Raw genomic sequence first — 21410 nt, forward strand, 5'->3', positions numbered from 1 at the left:
GAGAGAGAGAGTTAAATCTTTTGCAGTTGACCATCTAGTATCCATTAGAGAGAGAGAGAGAAAGAGAGAGTTAAATCTTTTACAGTTCACCATCTAGTATCCATTAGAGAGAGAGAGAGAGAGAGAGAGAGAGAGAGAGAGAGAGAGAGAGAGAGAGAGAGAGAGAGATTCCTTTCTAAAGAAACCCTTTTCCAGGTATCCATTAGCGAGAGAAAGATAGAGAAGGAGAGAAACTGAGTTTGTAAAATAGACTTCTCCGGTGTCCGTTAGAGAGGAATCGACTGTATCTACCTAAAGAAATCGTTTCCGGTCTTTTTTAGGCGAGAGTGTGCGAGGAGCCTCTTTATGGTCCATTGAACCTATATTTCTTCAAAGAAAATCCCTACGTGTTTGTCAGGAGAATTTACACACACACACACACACACACACCAAGGACCTTTTTTTTTATCCTTTAGAGAGAGAGAGAGAGAGAGAGAGAGAGAGAGAGAGCTTATCTTTTGTAATGTCATAGAATCGAATACATTTACAAACACACCAAGGACCTTTTTTTTATCCATCATAGAGAGAGAGAGAGAGAGAGAGAGAGAGAGAGAGAGAGAGTGCTAATCTTTTACAAAGGAACATCTCATATCCGTTAGAAAGAGAGAGAGAGAGAGAGAGAGAGAGAGAGAGAGAGAGAGAGAGAGAGAGAGAGAGAGAGATTTTTTACAAAGGAACATCTCATATCCGTTAGAGAGAGAGAGAGAGATTCATCTTTTAAAAAGGAACATCTCATATCCGTTAGAGAGAGAGAGAGAGAGAGAGAGAGAGAGAGAGAGAGAGAGAGAGAGAGAGAGAGCATATTCCATTTTCATAGTGGATAAAGCGCAATCAGTAAGTGAACGGGAAATAGATAGAGAGATAGATATATAGTTAAAACGAGCATGTTCCTTACTTTCATAGTGAATTAAGTGCAACCAGAAAGAAAACGGGATATAGATTAGATAGTTAGAAAACGGGATATAAATAGATAGAAAACGGGATATAAATAGATAGAAAATGGGGGATAGACAAATAGAAAACTGTATGTACATACATAGAAAACGGGAGACAGGTGGGAAATGGGAGATAGATAGAAGATAGATAGATAGACAGACAGACAGACAGACAGGTATGGTTTTCTACTATTGTGTCTTCCCCTTTCACCTTTACCTTTTCCCTCTCCCCCTTTCTTTTCTTAATTCTCTCCAGATTTTTTTCCCTCTTTACTTAATGCTGACCCTTCCCACCTACTCCTCGTTCCCCCCCACCGTCTCCTATTTTTGTTTTTACTGTGCTGGACCCTTGGTCATAAAATCCATTTAAAACCCTCCCACGCCTCTCTCTCTCTCTCTCTCTCTCTCTCTCTCTCTCTCTCTCTCTCTCTCTCTCTCTCAACACTCCTAAAACCACCCCCTCTATCTCTCTTTCTCTCCTTGAAACACTCCCAAACCACCTCTCTCTCTCTCTCTCTCTCTCTCTCTCTCTCTCTCTCTCTCTCAAACACCCTAAAACCACCCCTCTCTCTCTCTTCTCTCTCTTGAAACACTCCCAAACCACCCAAACTCTCTCTCTCTCTCTCTCTCTCTCTCTCTCTCTCTCTCTCTCTCTCCCCTTGAAAACACACCCCTATATCTCTCTTTCCCTCCTTGAAACACTCCCAAACCCCCACTCTCTCTCTCTCTCTCTCTCTCTCTCTCTCTCTCTCTCTCTCTCTCTCTCTCTCTCTCTCCTCTCTCAAACACCCTAAAACCTCTCTCTCTCTCTCTCTCCTCTCTCTCTCCTCTCTCTCTCTCTCTCTCTCTCTCTCTCTCTAAAACCACCCAAACTCTCTCTCTCTCTCTCTCTCTCTCTCTCTCTCTCTCTCTCTCTCTCTCTCTCTCTCTCTCTCTCTCTCTCTCTCTCCTTCAATTTCCTGGACAACCTCCTCGAAACAGGGACATTTCTTATGCGACAACCTAGTCGAAACACCCAAAATAGATCCCTCTCTCTCTCAAAAGGATTCTTTCGGCTTGAAAAAATAAACAAAAAAGGGGTAGACGTTATTGACTTGTAGCTGGAACAGTTCTTCTTTTGATTATTGTCTAAATCTAGCAATGTAATTTTTTTCACAACTAAGTTGCAGGCCGAAGGCATGGGCATTTCAAACTCTCAAACACCCCTTACCTGAAGTTTATTAGCATCAAAGATTTTGGGAGGCGTATTGGATGGGGAATTAGTGCTTCTGTGGTCTGGAAGAAAGTTAAGTAATTTTTCCTTGGTAGGCCGATGGCATGGGCAATTGCCAAAAACTTTGGAAACATCAAAGAGGCTATAATTTAGTAGGTGTAGTGTAAATTGAACGCTGATAGGACCCTAACTAAGTCAGGCCTGAATAAGAAGCATCAGGGACCATGGCAGTTGAGGCGCCAAGGTAAACAGGCTCGAACAATTAATTATTAAAGAAAATAAAAGGAAAAACATTTGTTTTTTGGGGGGGACCGAAACCTGATGACACCGAAATAAACATGGGAATTAACGCTCTCAGTATCCTATCTCACTTGTCTTTTTGTTCACCCATATCCGCCATTTTTGGTCCTAGAGTTTAAACGGATACTTCTGGTCTGCACCCCTAAAATTCCACAAAATAAACTTTTCAACCGTCACATCCAGCGAAATAGTTTACAACTCAAATCTCATTCAGAATCAAACAATGGAGCCATCAGCGCCAACAAAATAACGAAAACCAATCACGATCTCCCACAAAATAATGAAATCCTACCACGATCTTCATCAAAATAAAGAAATCCATCCATGATATCCAACAAAATAAATAAATTCAGTCCTGGTGTCCAACAAAGTAATGAAATTCATTCATGATCTCCCACAAAATAGTGTAGATCCAACCTGATCTCCAACAAAACAATGAAATCCAACCACGATCTTCAACACCAACCACGATCACCAACACCAATCACGATCTCCAACACAGTAGTGAGCTCCAACCACGGTCTCCAAAAAAAAATGAAATTTGGGAGGGGGAAAACTGAGCTCCAACAAATTAATGAAATCCAACCATGATCTCCAACAAAATAATGAAATCAAGCACAATCTCCAACAAAATAATGAAATCCAACCACGATCTCCAACAAAATAATGAAATCAAGCACAATCTCCAACAAAATAATGAAATCCAACCACGATCTCCAACAAAATAATGAAATCCAACCACGATCTCCAACAAAATAATGAAATCAAGCACAATCTCCAACAAAATAATGAAATCAAGCACAATCTCCAACAAAATCAAGAAATTCAACCATGATCTCCAACAAAATAAATAAACCCAACCACAATCTCCAACAAAATAAATAAAGCAACCGAGATCTCCAACAAAATAAAGCATGACGGCCGTAACCTCCCGCAAAATAGCATGTATATACAGTACATCCCCACCTCTGCTATTGCCTCGGGGCATCATTCTCCCAATACAGATAAACTCGCCTATTTTCAGATTCAGCCTTTTTGAGAATTACGGTCCTATAGATACACTCCTCTTCTGTATTTCCAAAAGGGGGAAAACTTTTGCATCGCAGCCGTGGTGTGTTTTTTTTTTATGCAGATGAAGCTGTTGTTGCGTGCCGGGGAGGGAATTTTGGAATTTTATCCTCTTTTTGTTTATATTTATTCTGATGAAGGTAGGCGTGCGAATTTCCTGCCTTCCTCTCAGTGGGATGCCTATTGGCTTTGTCGGTTAGAAGAGAGGTGTAGTTGTTATTGTAATAAAGAATAACAGCGCTGCAACAACAATAGTAACTGCAGTAGAAGCCATATCAATGGTAACTACTACTACAATAACAATAACTGCAAAAATATAAATATTGATGATTCAAGAAATAGAACAACAAAAGCAACATGTTAAAGGTGTTGGTATATGAATAAATCCACAATGATCAAAATTAAATGAATAAGATTTGCCATTAAATTTGTCTCTGGAAAGGTACAGACAATTTAACTTGGCGATGAGATCAATACGAAAGTAACAGACATCAATAAAAGTAAAAAAAAAAAAATTTAACATTACTGCGAGAGGACAAAACAAACGAATGCTAATCAGTAACTGCACAGCGACTTTACGAAGAAGAAAAGAGGTTTATTGAAATTTTGAATAAGAGAAGAATATTCCTTTAATGCTATATATGTCTTTTGATGTCTCCGGATTTTTCCAAAACCAATACGTTATCGATTGAGCGAATGGTTTTTGTTTGCGTCTCTCGTTTTTCATTATTTCTGACGTATATTGTTATTGTTTTGGCTTTTATCCAGACCTTTGTTACTGACTCGGCTAGAATCAGTTCGTAGAACTTTTCTCCGAAGTTTCTTTGGAAGTTGATGTCAGCCGAGTTCTTCGAGAATTGAACGTATTGATGTATTCGTCAACTGTTGTGGTTTGGTTTTCTGTACAAGAAACCTATTGTGCCGGCTTTGTCTCTCCATCCGGACTTTTTCTGTCCGCCCTCAGATCTTAAAAACTACTGAGGCTAGAGGGCTGCAAATTGGTAAATTGATCATCCGCCCTCCAATCATCAAACATACCAAATTGCAGCGCTCTAGCCTCTGTAGTTTTTATTTTAAGGTTAAAGTTAGCCATGATCGTGCATCTGGCAACGATATATGACAGGGCACCACCGGTCCGTGGTTAAAAGTTCATGAACCGCGGCTCGTACAGCATTATACCGAGACCACCGAAAGATAGATCTATTTCAGGTGTCCTTGATTATACGCTGTAGCGGCTGTACAGAAAACTCGATTGCGCCGAAGAAACTTCGGCGCATTTTTTACTTGTTTCATTTGATTACATAAGTCTTTGATGGAAACTGATTATAGACAGGTCAGTTCAAGTCTTTAAAGTCTTTCACTCTTCAGCTAAACGTCTTTTGCCTTGAGTGTTTAATGTTTCCAGCAGGATTTTTTAAATAAAAAAATGTTTAACTGATAAAGCAAAGCTTTTTTTTTTAAACGTCTTGTACCTAGGATGTTTAATGCTTCCAGTAGGATTTTTTTAATGAAGTTTTTAATTGATACAAGAAGCGTCTTTAAACGTCTTTTGCCTTGCATGTTTGATTTAAGACTATTTTCATGAAAAAATTTTAAATTTTTAAAACAAAGCGTCTTTAAACGTCTTATGCCTTGGATGCTTAATGTTTCCAGTGGGATTTTTTTTAAATCAAGAAAATTTTTGTTGATAAAACATTAAAAGTCTTTTTGTCTTGAATGCGTAATTTTTCCTGTAAGGTTATTTTCTTTAAAAAAAATAAAATTTTTAAAACAAAGCTCCTTTTAAACGCCTTTTGCCTTGGATGTTAATTTTTCCAATAAGGGTTTTTTCATTAAAGAATTGTAAATTAATATAACAGATTGAAGAAGTCGTTCTTTCTCTTCATTCAGATGATATACATAACAACGAAGGAACACAGACATATGAAGCAAATTCCAAAGTTTGCCGGATTACAGGATTACCAATCAAATATTGTTAGGGAATATCATTTACCGTTACTGTGGTGACCTCAGACATGGCGGCTCATCATCATTAAAATTCAGATGCGAGATTGAGAAAATGAAAAGTACTTGATGGCATTCGTATTGCAAATGCCGTCCATTAGCCTAAATCCTATGTTCGGGTTTATCATGCTTTGATGTGCCCAACTGTCAGCGGAATCGCATTTCATGATTTTGCGTCGTCCTCTAAAGTTCACGAGGGATTAAGTGTTGTCGTGGAAATGAATTTTGCATGTTTCATGTGTGTGTTTTGTGTCTGTGTGTGAGAGAGAGAGAGAGAGAGAGAGAGAGAGAGAGAGAGAGAGAGAGAGAGAGAGAGAGAGAGAGTTTGCATGTGCTTCGTCTAATAATATGTGTGCTTGTGTTTGTTGTGTGTTTGTATGAGAGAGAGAGAGATAGAGAGAGAGAGAGAGAAATTTTGCTTGTGTTTCGTGTGATATGTGTGTGCCTGTGTTTGTGTGTTTGTATGAGAGAGAGAGAGAGAGAGAGAGAGAGAGAGAGAGAGAGAGAGAGAGAAATTTTGCATGTGTTTCGTCTGATATGTGTGTGCTTGTGTTTGTGTGTTTGTATGAGAGAGAGAGAGAGAGAGAGAGAGAGAAATTTTGCTTGTGTTTCGTGTGATATGTGTGCCTGCGTTTGTGTGCTTGTATGAGAGAGAGAGAGAGAGAGAGAGAGAGAGAGAGAGAGAGAGAGAGAGAGAGAGAGAGAGAGAGAGAGAATGAGTATAGCATAATACGGATAAAATCATATATGATAATGTTTTCTCATTTCCCGTAACGAGAAGATTGGTTTTTTTTATGCTTAGCCATAAGCCCCGCCCATTGTGTCTGAGCTAATTGCCAGATGTTGCAGGTTAGAATTTAGTTCGGTTTCCTTATAGAATGTAAAGAAACGCTGCATCTACTCTGTCGTAGGTCAATGACATTTTTTCCTTTATTTTTTCTAGGATAAAACCGTGGGTTCACTTACATATTTTGCAGTTCTGTTATGGCTAGGGTTGTATTTAAATATCTAATTAATGTCCCTTTATAATATTTACATTTGTAATGATATATTATTTTTTTTCAGGGTGACATGACTAAAGCTGAATCCAGGGCTGTCTTCCTCACTGTCCATGATATGGGATGCAATCGTAAGTATCCATATATATATATATATATATATATATATATATATATATATATATATATATATATATATATATATATATATATATATATATATATATATGTATGTGTGTGTGTGTTGTGTATATATATAGAAATTTCTGATTCAGATTAGGATCGAACCCAGATCTTTCAAATAAAAGACCAGACCGCTGACAACCAGGCCACACAAGTCATAAAAGAAGTTGAAACCTAAGTACCACTGTACTTAAGGCATTACCCGGGCAGGCTAACTGCTTGCATATATATATATATATATATATATATATATATATATATATATATATATATATATATGTGTATATATGTATATATATATATATATATATATATATATATATATATATATATATATATATATATATATATATATATATATATTTGTGTGCATGTGTGTGCGCGTGTGTACATGCGCGCCTATTTGATTCATAGAATGTTGGCTGTTAGTTTACATCAGTACGACGTATGTGTATCGTTCTATATGTAATTAATATACTACCTTATAGACATATACGCTTACACCTACGTAGATATGTATAAAAATAAAAAAAAATGTGAAGAGAATAAGAGAGAAAGTAGAAGTCAACCCATCCGTTCGTTTTAGCGAGAGGAAGATCATTCATTATTCATCACCATAAAGGTTAACGTGTCATACGAGTATGTAACTTGTTCACTTATTATACTGGGATGTCGGCGAGCGTTGATCTTCACGTTGTGGCGTTGGACATGATTTCTATTGATTTTGTCCTCATGTCTGTTACTGTTATTTCTTTTTTTGCAATTTCTGTTTCCTACATGTAAAACTAGGATACCTGTATCTGCAGGTTTTTCCAGCACCTTAGGCTCGCGTTTGCAAGGTCAGTGGTTTAGTCATGTAAAACTATATATATATATATATATATATATATATATATATATATATATATATATATATATATATCACACATTACCACAGGTGTGAAAAATAAGAAACGGGGTATCTGCAGGTTTTTCCAGCTACATTAGTACTGACGAACATACACAACCGTTAGCGGTTATCCCCAAGGTCAGTGGTTTAAAACTCATTTGTCACAATAGACTCTCAGGGGACATTGCTGATAAACAATATATATGTCATATTGAAACTATATATATATGTGTTTACAAATATGATAATATATATATATATAAACAATATATTAAAGGATCAAGTTTATACATCCCTTTGATATTCATTTTCTTGTAACTTTCTTTTATGAAGCTAGATTGATGTTGGTTAACTCCTAAAGGATTGTTAGCCTGTTCCAGATCTCTTTCTTAGTTCAGTTGTTTTAGTGATGAGGCTGCTAGCCCTGACTTACTTTTATATACCACCCTTTAATATTGTCTGGGGAGTTCTTGCCTTGTATTGTTTTGAATGCCATTAACACAGAAGATGAGGGATATCTTTCATACTATTATTATAAGGCTAACAAGCAAATTTTTGTGTTGTACATTGCTGCTCTGGCATTGTGATATTTCAATTTTTGCCTGGATTCCTAATTTAAATTTCATCATCAATATATTAGGAATGCAGGCAAAAAATGCTGCTAGTGTATAAGTTTTAATATATATATATATATATATATATATATATATATATATATATATATATATATATATATATATATATATATATATATATATATATTTATATATTTATATAGTGTGTGTTAGTATGTGTATGAAGATTATATGTACAGTATGTATGCATGTGTATGTATGTATATACCTAATAATATGGATATATATTATGCACACACACACACACACGCGCGCGCGCAAAGTATGCCATTGTAAGAGCGTATGTTGTTTGTTGAGAGCTTATTAGGATGTAATATAATCATGAAAGGTCTCCATTACATGCTAATGACTATCGCTGGTTTCGACCTTGTTTTTGTTATCGATATTCCCTGAGTATTCTCTCTCTCTCTCTCTCTCTCTGGTTTTATTTTTCTCCCACTTCTGGTTCATCTTCCTCTCTTCACTTTCTCTTTCTTCATCATAACTTCCAAGTCTCTTCATCCCTTTCTTTTTCCACATATATATATATATATATATATATATATATATTATATTTATATTTATATTTATGAATATATATAAATATATAATATATATATATTATTATTATTATTATTTTGGTGGTATCAACTCTTCCAAGCTATCATTCGTTCCTCTTTTTCTGGTTTTGATTTTCTTTCATTTCTACTTTTTCTTGCGGTGTTTTAATTCCTCTCTCTCTCTTTTTTATTTCTCTCTTTTTCATTCATACTCTGTCTTCATAATGAATCATTTCTTTTCATTTCTACTTTTCTTGAGGTGTTTTAATTCTCTTTCACTTCTCTCTTCATTCTACTCTGTCTTAGTCATAATTTTTTCTTTTTATTATTCTCTCACTCTCTCTCTCTCATTTTGTTTTAAATTTTATAGTCATTTTTATCACTTATTTTTTTATGCATTCATTCTTTTCACGCGCCTTTTATCCCTTTTGAGATACTTATCGCTATTCCCTTTTATATCACCATCGTTCGTCAATCCCATTCTTATTTTTTTCTGCTTATTCAATGCTTATTTACTCTTTTTTTTTGTGCTATTTATGTTCAGATTTTCCCAAACCTCATTCCCTCGTTTTCCTTATCATTCCTTTATCACATTCTATTATCATCTCCTTTATTCCCTTTGTTCTTTTTATCACCTATCTCATCACCCTTGTTGTTCTTATCCTCTCTTCATCCCTTCTTCTTTGTTGCTAATCTCCCTTTGCTGTTAATTTTATTGTTTTCTTATTCTTCCTTTATCACGTTATCTCCCTGTCACACATTTTATCATGTATGTTATTAACTTGCATATTTTCTTTATTTTCTCTTCCTTACGTTTTTTATATATTTTTTTATCTATTCCATATCAGATATGTTATTAACTTTCATTGTTCTTTCTTTATTTTCTCATCCTTACGTTTTTTTTTCTATCCCGTATCACATCGTTTTCCTTATCTTCCCTCTCTCCCTAGCCTCATTATCATCACGTCTTTTCATATCCCCCCTTTTTATCACCTTCCGTCCTTATTCCATCAATCACGCGGAAGGAAGCCTAAGAGAAGCCATTTAAATGAGATTATTGACGCTTCGTTTGTGTCTACTGTTCGTCCCTTCGATAATTATGCTGATTCTTGTGGAATGGAAAATCCCTTCCAGTTATTTAAAAGAGAAGTTTAAGTGTGGACCCTCTCTCTCTCTCTCTCTCTCTCTCTCTCTCTCTCTCTCTCTCTCTCTCTCTCTCTATATATATATATATATATATATATATATATATATATATATATATATATATATATATATCTGTAGGTGGGAGTCGGTATCAACTTATATCTCACTTGATGGACGTGTGGTTTAATGCGCGTCACTGTAGTCGTGAGTTCTTGTCTTATCGTGGTTCGAGCCCACGAGGCGACGAACTTATCATCAACTAAAAAATTCCCCTTGGGTAACATATATGAAAATATATTATTTCCGAGGTAGAGCGAATTAGATATTAAAGGACATTTATAGCTTAATGCTTGTATATGAACCACGGTGATGTGATAAAATTAATTCATATATATGATATATATTATATACACATATATATATATGTGTGTGTGTGTGTTTGTGCGCATGTGTGTGAGTATGTACGTGTGCTTACGAAATCAAGTTCAGGCTCGGAATGACGATTTTTTCGTTGGCAGTCAACGAATTGTGGACCCTTCCTTCCTCCCGCCCCTCACATAATCCTACTTAAAATTCATTTGAACTCTGTCAGTGAACTTTGGCGCTGGTAATGTTTTCACCTGTGACATTGTGTATGTGTGTATGTGAGTGTATGTGTACTCGTGTATGTGCGTGTGTGTGTATGTAATTTATACCTGCGACAAGTAGATTATATTGGTTAGAGTTCTATTTTTTTATGTATGTGTGTACATATGTGTACTGGTGTTTGTGTATGTATTTATCCCTTGCCACAAGATTGTATTTTTTTGTGGTTCTGTGTGCCTATCCTTTTGGCTATTTGTCTGTTGCTTAATAAGATTACCCAAAAAAACCTGTCTCGTTCTTTTAAAGTTTAACCAAGGAAGGGAAAGCCTTGTAACTACCACCAACAAACGATTAGAGTTTGGGAGAGGTCCAGATCTGAGTGAGGGGAACTTTTGTTTGGGCTCATTTTGTTCAGACTTGGCAGAAATTAGGAGAAAGTTGACGATTTGTTGCCGTGGAAACTGTCTCGCCCATTATTTAATTATGAGATAGTTTAACGAGATTGCTAAGTCACGATTCCTGGTTCTTGGAGAGTCAGTGAAAAATGATAATTGGTGGTGTGTCAAGTTAAAGATGTTGGAAGGTTAGGTGGGAGGCGACCAAATGAAAGAGTTTTAAAGTAAAAGGATAAATGTAAAATAAATCCTGAGGAGATACACATCAAAGCCCCTTTAACACTATTGTTGTTATACGCCAGTTACAGTGCGCCTGGCAAAACACTTAATAGGCATACCATTTGATGGGATATGTAGTTGTCACGCCAGATAATTTTCAATCTGTCAATCAATCATTCAACCAAAGGGGATTCCTCACGATAAAAAAAAATCACTAATGTGTTACTGGAATCAATTTGCGTATTACATATTATTTTTATTCTCATCCAAATAGGCTTTTAAATTTTTTTTAATTTTTAAAAACTCTATCACCGTAGATAACTTACAATCAGTCAATCATTCTACCAAAGAGGCTCACTCACAATAAGAAAAAAAGTGACTACATGTTGATGGAATCAATTTGCATATTAAATTTGTTGCCACCAAAATACTATTTAAATTTTTTTTATTTTAAACTTTAAAAACCAGTGTTTTTATGTGTTGCTAGAATAAGTTTGCATGTTGCGTATTATTTTCATTCTCATCCAGAGGCTATTTTCATTATTTTTTAATATTTAAAATTTTTCTGTCACGCCAGATCATTTGCATTATGTCTATGTCGATCAATCATTCAACCAAAGGGGCTCACTCATAATAATTAAAAAAAAAGCATCTACGCATTTTTAAGATCGATTTACACATTCCATAATAATTTTGTTCCCACCCAAATGGTATTTTCAATTTTTTTTTATTTTTAACAAAATAACATCTAATTTTGTGTTGCTAGAATTAGTTTACAGTACATATTGCAAATGGTTTTCATTCTCATCCAAATGCTATTTTCATTTTTTTTTTTTTAAGTTTCGACAATATCAAGCCGAGCTACGTGTTGCTTGGATCAATTTGCATATTGCATATTATATTTGTTCCCACCCAAACACTATATTAAAAAATTTTATTTTTAACAATATAACAAATAAAAAATGCTCCGAAGTTTCTTCGGCGCAATCGAGTTTTCCGTACAGCCTCTGCAGCGTAGAATCAAGGCCACCGAAAATAGATCTATCTTTCGGTGGTCTCGGTATAATGCTGTATGAGCCGCGGCCCATGAAGCTTTAACCACGGCCCGATGGTGGCCTATATCGTTGCCGGATGCACGATTATGGCTAATTTTAACCTTAAATAAAATAAAAACTACTGAGGCTAAAGGGCTGCAATTTGGAATGTTTGATTATCGGAGGGTGGATGATCAACATACCAATTAGCAGCCCTCTAGCCTCAGTAGTTTCTAAGATATGAGGGCGGACAGAAAAAGTGCGGACGGACAGAAAAAGTGCGGACGGACAGAAAAAGTGCGGACGGACAGAAAAAGTGCGGACGGACAGAAAAAGTGCGGACGGACAGAAACAGTGCGGACGGACAGAAAAAGCCGGCACAATAGTTTTCTTTTACAGAAAACTAAAAACCAGCTTTGTGTTGCCAGAATCAATTTGCATATTGCATAATATTTTCATTCTCATCCAAAAACTATCTTCAATTTTATTTTAACTTATAATTTCTTTTATTTATTTATTTATTTTTTTTTTTCCAGATTCCTCGTGGATCGAGTTCGCCAACCACCCCGTCATGAGGGAGACCAGGGATCGGTCGATCTTCATCCACGTCGACATCCCTGGGCAGGAGGACAACGCCGAGGACCTTCCCAACGAGTGAGTCGAGTAGTCTCTCTCTCTCTCTCTCTCTCTCTCTCTCTCTCTTCTTTATCTGTAATTTTCTTCACTTCAGATGCAGTCTTTTTGTATGTTGTCATGAGATACTCTCTCTCTCTCTCTCTCTCTCTCTCTCTCTCTCTCTCTCTCTATCAGTTTGTCTAGCATTTCTTCATTTCAGTTGTAGTCTTTTTGTGTGTTACCGTAAGGTGTTAAATTCTTTCCCCTTTTATTATTATTATTATTGTTATTATTATTATTATATTATTATTATGAGTTTGTTGGCGCGCGCAACGCGTGCTGGAACTCGGCGCTGCTGTCTCCCCTACCCTCCTGATCCCCTACCAACCCCTCCCCCACGCGGGCGGACAATCAGATTTGCGGGAGGAGGGATGTCCCCTGTACCCTCCTGTTTCCCCTACCTACCCCTCCCCACCTGGGGAAGACAAACAAGATCCACTCTGATACTATTATTATGGATTATTATTATATTGTCTTTGCAAATATTAGATATACTTTGAGAAAGATAAAAAAATCTTAACTAATAGTTTTTAAAAACCTTTATTTATACAAACACACACACACATTTATATACACGTGTATATCGAAATTAGCTTTCCATAACAAATCAAACATATCGCCATGCTGTGCTAATTTACTTTTTAAAGAGAGAAGGGTAGGAGGGTTGCAATAGCCAAAAAAAAAGAAAAATGTAAAACAAGAACAAAAGAAAAAAAAAGAACAGTTTGAAAGATTATCTGTATGGAACGCTGAGTAACTTTGAACACTAAAAACCTGAATGAATTTAGCAGTGTCAATTGAGTAGGGGCCTTGAACTTCAAACGATATTTCTGAGTGTTTGCCTTCTTTAATAGCGGGAGTATACATATGTATGTATGTATATACATATATGATTGTATGTATATTTACATATATATACTATATGTATATATATATATATATATATATATATATATATTATATATATATATATATATATATATATATATATATATATATATATATATATATATATATATATAGTGGGTACAAAGAAGCACTGTTGTTTATTATTATTATTATTATTATTATATTATTATTATTATTATTATTATTATTATTATGCAGAATTCAAAATTCTCATGAACATACGAGGTATTTGCAGGACCAAGTACGTCGACATTACATAAGCGGTCTTGCGTGCACGCAATGTGATCTGTGTCAAGTAGGATCCATTCTTGAGTAGGATGGAATCCAAGAAGGATTATTATTCCTGCTCCGCGCCTCTCTCTCTCTCTCTCTCTCTCTCTCTCTCTCTCTCTCTCTCTCTCTCTCTCTCTCTCAAATATTCTTCTGCTTTATTTTGGGAATGTAATTCTCTTTACGTCATGGCTCGATTTTGTCAGGTGTTGGAAGAGAGAGAGAGAGAGAGAGAGAGAGAGAGAGAGAGAGAGAGAGGCGGTGCATGGAACTTACTAGGTATATATATATATATATATTGGATATATATATATATATATATATATATATATATATATATATATATATATAATTTATATATATAAATATATATACATACATACATACATACATATATATATATATATATATATATATATATATATATATATATATATATATATATATATATAATTTATATATATAAATATATATATACATACATACATATATATATATATATATATATATATATATATATATATATATATATATATCTGTAATGTGTGTGTACGTCTGTATGTATGTGCGTGTAAACATACATACATACATAAACATACAGCCACTTCAATACTCTTGCATATAGTGTCACCAATGAACACTTTATGACGAATGCCACCCTTGTCTCTTTTTCATTTTAAATGGAATTTAGCAAGGCCCTTAGATACCCCCTCCCCTCCCCTCCCCCCTCCCCCTTGCGATACCACGTATCGAGGTCGGCTTAACAAGACCCCAATATCTTGGTTTGATTCTCTCTCGACCTCTTTCTCTGTTGACACCAGGAATCAGAGGCTGGTGGGGAACTCGAGGTAAAGAGGAAGAGGTCTTTTTCGGGGGGCGGGAAACCGGAGAATGAAAGAATTTTACTTTTTGGGGGGAGGGGAGAGTCTGGGGGGGGCGGGGAAGGATGTTGGAGGTCGGCTGGGAGTCGCAGTGGATATAGAGGTTAGGTTGACGTTCGTGATATTGGGAATGAGGCGAGCATAGCAGTGCGTTCTACAGTTTTGTATATGCAGACGCATGCGCACGCAGTCATGTTCTCTCTCTCTCTCTCTCTCTCTCTCTCTCTCTCAATTCGTTTGTCGTTCCTTCTCATCTCTCTCTCTTCTCTCTCTCTCTCTCTCTCTCTCTCTCTCTCTCTCTCTCTCTCAATTCGTTTGTTATTTCAATAAAATTGTAGTTTTTTTGTGTTACCATGAAGTATAAGAATTCTCTCTCTCTCTCTCTCTCTCTCTCTCATGCTCACAATATGTATACATGTACTTTTTTCTTCCATACACCTCACTCTCCTCTATAGGGGGGTGGCGCCAGAGAAGTACAGGCTTCTGGTTTCTATTCAGATCTTTAGGGGTGAGGTAGCTACCCCCATACGCTTTCATTTTGACCCCAGCAGACGCTGGTACTACCAACAGCAAAATATATCGTTACTAAACGCCTCTCTCCCCTTAGAGGGCGCGCCGCCACAAGGTGTTCCTCTTCAGTTTTCAGCAAATGATTATTATAAGACCTGGTTGCTAATCCCGCGCCGTGCCCATAGATCTCCGGCCACCCATCCAAGTATTAACCAAACCCAACGTTGTTTGACTTTGCTGATCGAAAGACCTTCAACATAGATAGATAGATAGATAGATAGATAGATAGATAAACAAAGAGACAGATGGATATGTTTGTGTATCGTGATGAAATATCGCATACCTTTCGCAGTTCGACGATGGAACACTCCAATATCTTACATCAAAGTCTTGTGCATGAAACTGTTTTCCTTTAATCATATTTCTAAATGGGAAATGGAGAGAGAGAGAGAGAGAGAGAGAGAGAGAGAGAGAGAGAGAGAGAGAGATTCTTCGACTATAACCGGATTAATTCCTTCAAAGGTCAAAGAAAATCGTTAGTCGGACAGAGATGAGAGAGAGAGTCTGAGGGAGATATAAAAAGGACCATTGAGCCTCTCTATTCCTCGTCTACCAAACATCTTACGATCTTCTTTTGTCCTTAATCTTCAGAGAACCTGCTTTTTGATCTCCCCCCCGCCTCTCTCTCTCTCTCTCTCTCTCTCTCTCTCTCTCTCTCTCTCTCTCTCTCTCTCTCAATTCGTTTGTCATTTCTTCAATAAAGTTGTGGTTTTTTCTATTATCACGAAGTATAATAATTCTAATAATCTCTCTCTCTCTCTCTCTCTCTCTCTCTCTCTCTCTCAATTCTGTTTGTCATTTCTTCAATAAAATTGTAGTTTTTGTGTTTCATGAAGTATAAGAATTCTCTCTCTCTCTCTCTCTCTCTCTCTCTCTCTCTCTCTCTCTCTCTCTCTCTCTCTCTCTCTCTCTCAATTCATTTCTTCAATAAAGTTGTAGTTTTTTTTGTGTTATCATGAAGTATAAGAATTCTTTCTCTCTGTCTCTCTCTGTCTCTGTCTCTCTCTCAAAGGTTTAACGGCTCTACAGAGTTACGGTTCAGGAACTTTGCAGGCTAGGGGGGAGGAGCTATTGCTTGTAGGTGCGCGTGGTCTGGTGGTGAGAAGGTTTGCCTCTGTTGACCTAACCAGGGTGTTATATAAGTGTTAGCTGGATGACTATGGTGGATTACAACCCGAGAGGAGAAATACATTGGCTAGCATCTTCATTATAGAGGAATGGGTGAAAAGTTAAGTATACCTTAGTTTTACCAGACCACTGAGCTGATTAACAGCTCTCCTAGGGCTGGCCCGAAGGATTAGACTTATTTTACGTGGCTAAGAACCATTTGGTTACCTAGCAACGGGACCTACAGCTTATTGTGGAATCCGAACCACATTATGACGAGAAATGAATTTCTATCACCAGAAATAAATTCCTCTAATTCTTCATTAGCCGGCCGGAGACTCGAACTCGGGCCTAGCGAGTGCTAGCCGACAACTCTACCGACCCTCCCAACGAGGACCTAGGAATGGGTGAAAAGGAATTGAAAATTGAAGGGTAACACCTTCTGGAGTCACTGGTTCTATTGGGGAAAAGTGTATGGTAATATATTGTATCAAATCGCCTCTTAAGCTGTAAGCTCCATACCCGAATTAAAACCCCCTTTTTGGCACCATTTCGGATGTTCTTTCCCTGTAGCAGTTCTTCTAAATCAGTCTTTTGTGTAACGCCCCTTTTGTGGCATCATTTTTCTGCAGCAATATGCCTGTAGTTTCTTTTTTGTAGCGCTCTCTTGTTACACCTTTCCTCTAAGAAATTTTCCGTAGCCCTCCTTAGCCCTCAGTATGTTGCAACTGTGATGAGGCGTTAATTAATATCTAGTAATTTCTTGGCAACTCTTAGAGATACTCAATTTCTGGCACCAAATTTCTGTTTCTGACCCTCATTCTCCCACAGGAATCTTGTCTGTTCATTCATCCTTCCTCAGACAATAATCTCTCTCATTAGCCTCCTAAGACTTGTCTATCTCATTGCCCCTCTTAAATCTTTCCCTTTTATCCTTCTCATTGTCCCTTAAGAATCTCGTTCCTAAAGAATCTCACCTTGACGTCGTCTGTTTTCTGGGGAATCTAGTCAATCTCTGCCAGGAATCGCCCTTGAAGAATGTAACTTTCTAAATCTTCAGAAATTTTCCCTTGCCATTCCCTTCCAAGGAATCTCCTATCCCCATGCAAGAATTTTGCTGTCTTGTCTCACCCAGACATCTCACAATCTCAGTCATGCCCCCAGTAGTTCACTAGCTCTTAATCTTCCCCAAGAATACCTAGCTTTCAGTCTTGACCCAGAAATTCGCTAGCTCTGTCTCCCCTAGGAATATCTAGCTTTCAGCAACACCCCCAGTAGTTCACTAGTTCTCAGTCTCCCATAGGAATACCTAGCTTTAAGTCTTAACCCGGTAGTTCACTAGCTCTCAGTCTCCCATAGGAATACCTAGCTTTCAGTCACACCCCCAGTAGTTCACTAGCTCTCAGTCTCCCATAGGAATACCTAGCTTTAAGTCTTGACCCGGTAGTTCACTAGCTCTCAGTCTTCCATAGGAATACCTAGCTTTCAGTAACACCTCCAGTAGTTCACTAGCTCTCAGTCTCCCATAGGAATACCTAGCTTTAAGTCTTGACCCGGTAGTCCACTAGCTCTCAGTCTCCCATAGGAATACCTAGCTTTCAGTCTTGCCCCAGTAATTCACTAGCTTTCAATCTCCCTCAGAAACTGGCTAGCTCTCAGCCTCGCCTCAGCAGTTCACTAGATCTCAGTCTCCCCTAGGAATACCTAGCTTTCAGTCTTGCCCCAATAGTTCACTAGCTCCCAGTCTCCCTCAGAAACTGGAGAGCTATCAGTCTCGCCTCAGCAGTTCACTAGATCTCAGTCTCCCCCAGAAATACCTAGCTTTCAGTCTTGCCCCAGCAATTCACTAACTTTCAATCTCCCTCAGAAACTGGCTAGCTCTCAGTCTTGCCCCAGTAGTTCTCTAAATCTCGGTCTTCCCAGGAATACCTAGCTTTCAGTCTTGCCCCAGTAATTCACTAGTTCTCAACCTCTCTCAAAAACTGGCTAGCTCTCAGTCTCACCTTAGTAGTTCACTAAATCTCATCAACCCAGGAATACCTAGCTTTCAATCACACTCTAGTAAATCACTAGCACTCAATCTCGCCCCATTAACTCTAGCTCTCAATCTAGCCCCATAAAATTCCCTAGCTCTCAGTCCCCCCCAAGAATACCTAGCTTTCAGTCTTGCCCCTGTAATTCACTACCGCTCTGTCTCCCCCCTGAATTACGTCCTCTTATTTCCCAGAGCTTAGAGGCTTCAGGAGCCCTCTTTCGGTAGCGGAGTTGCTCCATGATTCATTAGTAACCTTTAGTAACCCTCTGTTTGGATTGGGCGCCGTCTCACATATCCTCTTCTCAAGCCTATTGAGCAGTATCGCTGGGTTTGTTTACAGTTTCTCTCTCTCTCTCTCTCTCTCTCTCTCTCTCTCTCTCTCTCTCTCTCTCTCTCTCTCTCACTATTGTAACATCTTGTGTCTTTTAGTTTCTTCCATAAAAGTGGTTTATGTATGGCATGAACAAGATTCATAATAATAATAATAATAATAATAATAATAATAATAATGTAAAATAGAATGCACATTAATATAAACAAATGGTATTATTTGTAATAGATAACTATTTATAAAATTGTGGATTTTCATTTTACAGCGGTTTAATCATGACATCGTAATTTCTTAGCAATAATGATAATAATAATTATAATAATAATAATTGAAAGTACAACAGTCATAGCAATATAAATACCAAGTGGTTTGCTAATAGCAGTAATGATAAAACAAAACCATAAGCAATCAAAATATTAACATTTTATTATTATAGAAAGAGTAGCATATACAGCTCTGGTAATAATAATAATAATAATAATAATAATAATTGAAAGAACAACAGTCATAACATTATGAATAATATTATTTGTTGCAAATGGTTTATAGTATCAGTAATAATAAAACAAAACCATAAGCAACAAAAATATTAGCATGTTTACATTGAAAAGAGACACATCCACAGCTCTAATAATAATAATAATAATAATAATAACAACAATAATAATAATAACAACACAGCGGAAGCATAGACAATGCCAAGAATAAAAAGAGGCATTATATTAAAAGGACTAATACCCACAGCATCGCCGTCATTCTCAGCCGCCTTGAGGAGGACACAGATCCCCAGATGCCCATTCTAATGAGGAGGTTCGGGACTCATTAAGCGGTGTTTTTGAATGAGTGATTGCGCCAATTAGCCGTAACTGAAACTCTGCCCCCGTCCTAATTGGGCTGATTTTCGTCTGTGTATTGAACGCGGTATCGGTAGATCTGAACCCCTGGTTCTTTGCTTGTGGGGCGGGGGGGGTGATTGATTTTTTGTTGTTCTCTCTCTCTCTCTCTCTCTCTCTCTCTCTCTCTCTCTCTCTCTCTCTCTCTCTCTCTCTCATGGAATTGTTAATGTAAATTGCTCGTTCATCCATGAAAAAATAATAAGCTCTCTCTTTCTCATATAATTACCCCCACCCTCTCTCTCTCTCTCTCTCTCTCTCTCAAACTCTCTATATTGTAAATCTCTCAAAAAATCTTCTATCTTGTCTCTCTCTTTCTCTCTCAGTCATCTCATAAATCTCTCTCTCTCTCTCTCTCTCAAACACACAAACTTCCATATTGTAAATTTCTGTTAATCATAAAATGACAAATTCTCTCTCATATAATTACACGCTCTCTCTCTCTCTCTCTCTCTCTCTCTCTCTCTCTCTCTCTCTCTCTCTCTCTCTCAAACACACAAACTTCTATTGGTTGTCATCTCCCATGAATTACAACTTCTCTCTCTCCCTCTCTTACTTTATTATTACTGATATCTCCAAGGGCAAGTGAAACAACTGGAGAGAGTTATCAAAGAGGACTCTTCTTTTATCAGAACTTCTCTCATTACTGAAAACATTTGCGGAGGGACGAGGCGTTTTACCGCACTCTTTATTTGTGTTTTTGTTGTTTTGCTCCTGTTGTTGTTCATTGTTATTGCCACATCCAGAAGAAGAGGTCTCTTTTACCGTAAGTCTAGTAGATTGACTGTGTGTGTGTATATATGTGTGTATGTTTGTATGTACTTTATAAATATATATTATTATTATTATTATTATTATTATTATTATTATTATTATTATTATGCACATACATTGTATGTATGCGTTTATATATGTATATATATATATATATATATATATATATATATAAACGCAAATATACAATATATATGCATAATAATAATAATAATAATAATAATAATAATAATAATAATATCATTTCCAAAGATCATCAACCTTTCGGTTGTCAACAAGTCTTGGGACGACGTTGAGAGAGAGAGAGAGAGAGAGAGAGAGAGAGAGAGAGAGAGAGCAGCAAGACTTCTGAAACATCATGTCTCCTCGTCTCCGCTGAAATAATAATAATGTTTACAACGAGAGAGACATTGTCTCTCCCATTGTAAACATTTCCTCCGACGTATCCTTTTTATTCTCCTGTCATTCATTTCCCTCATGTCCTCTCCCCTGCCCCTCCCCCTCCTTTTCCCCCCAGCCCAGGAACCATTGGCATTTCCGCTGGGGATGAGTGACGCAGAAGTACGGCCCCCGTGACGCAATGAGTGACGCTTTTGTAAAAGTACCTGTCCTCTCGCGTTCGCGTTTCACGTTTTCGACAATAGATCGGGTTGGGCCTTTGTTCCCGCTTGCTGATTTTATCTCTTCTTTCATGGGAAAGGGCCTTGGTGAGAGAGAGAGAGAGAGAGAGAGAGAGAAAAGAGGGAAGAGAGAGAAAGAGAGAGAGATTAAAGAGAGAGAAAG

General features: G+C 37.1%; 1 protein-coding gene across 2 annotated transcripts in view; it reads left to right on the forward strand.

Moving 5' to 3' along the window:
• Positions 1–21410, forward strand: part of LOC136830217 (uncharacterized protein ZK1073.1) — a 112426-nt gene that overhangs the window by 69304 nt on the left and 21712 nt on the right. For both annotated transcript variants that reach the window (XM_067089517.1, XM_067089518.1), the window contains exons 3-4: positions 6625–6688; positions 12719–12836. In XM_067089517.1, coding sequence (XP_066945618.1) covers positions 6625–6688; positions 12719–12836 — 182 coding nt within the window. The remainder of the gene's footprint in view (positions 1–6624; positions 6689–12718; positions 12837–21410) is intronic.

The sequence above is a fragment of the Macrobrachium rosenbergii genome, chromosome 46 (assembly GCF_040412425.1).
Source record: "Macrobrachium rosenbergii isolate ZJJX-2024 chromosome 46, ASM4041242v1, whole genome shotgun sequence".
NCBI classification, from domain to species: Eukaryota; Metazoa; Arthropoda; class Malacostraca; order Decapoda; family Palaemonidae; genus Macrobrachium; species Macrobrachium rosenbergii.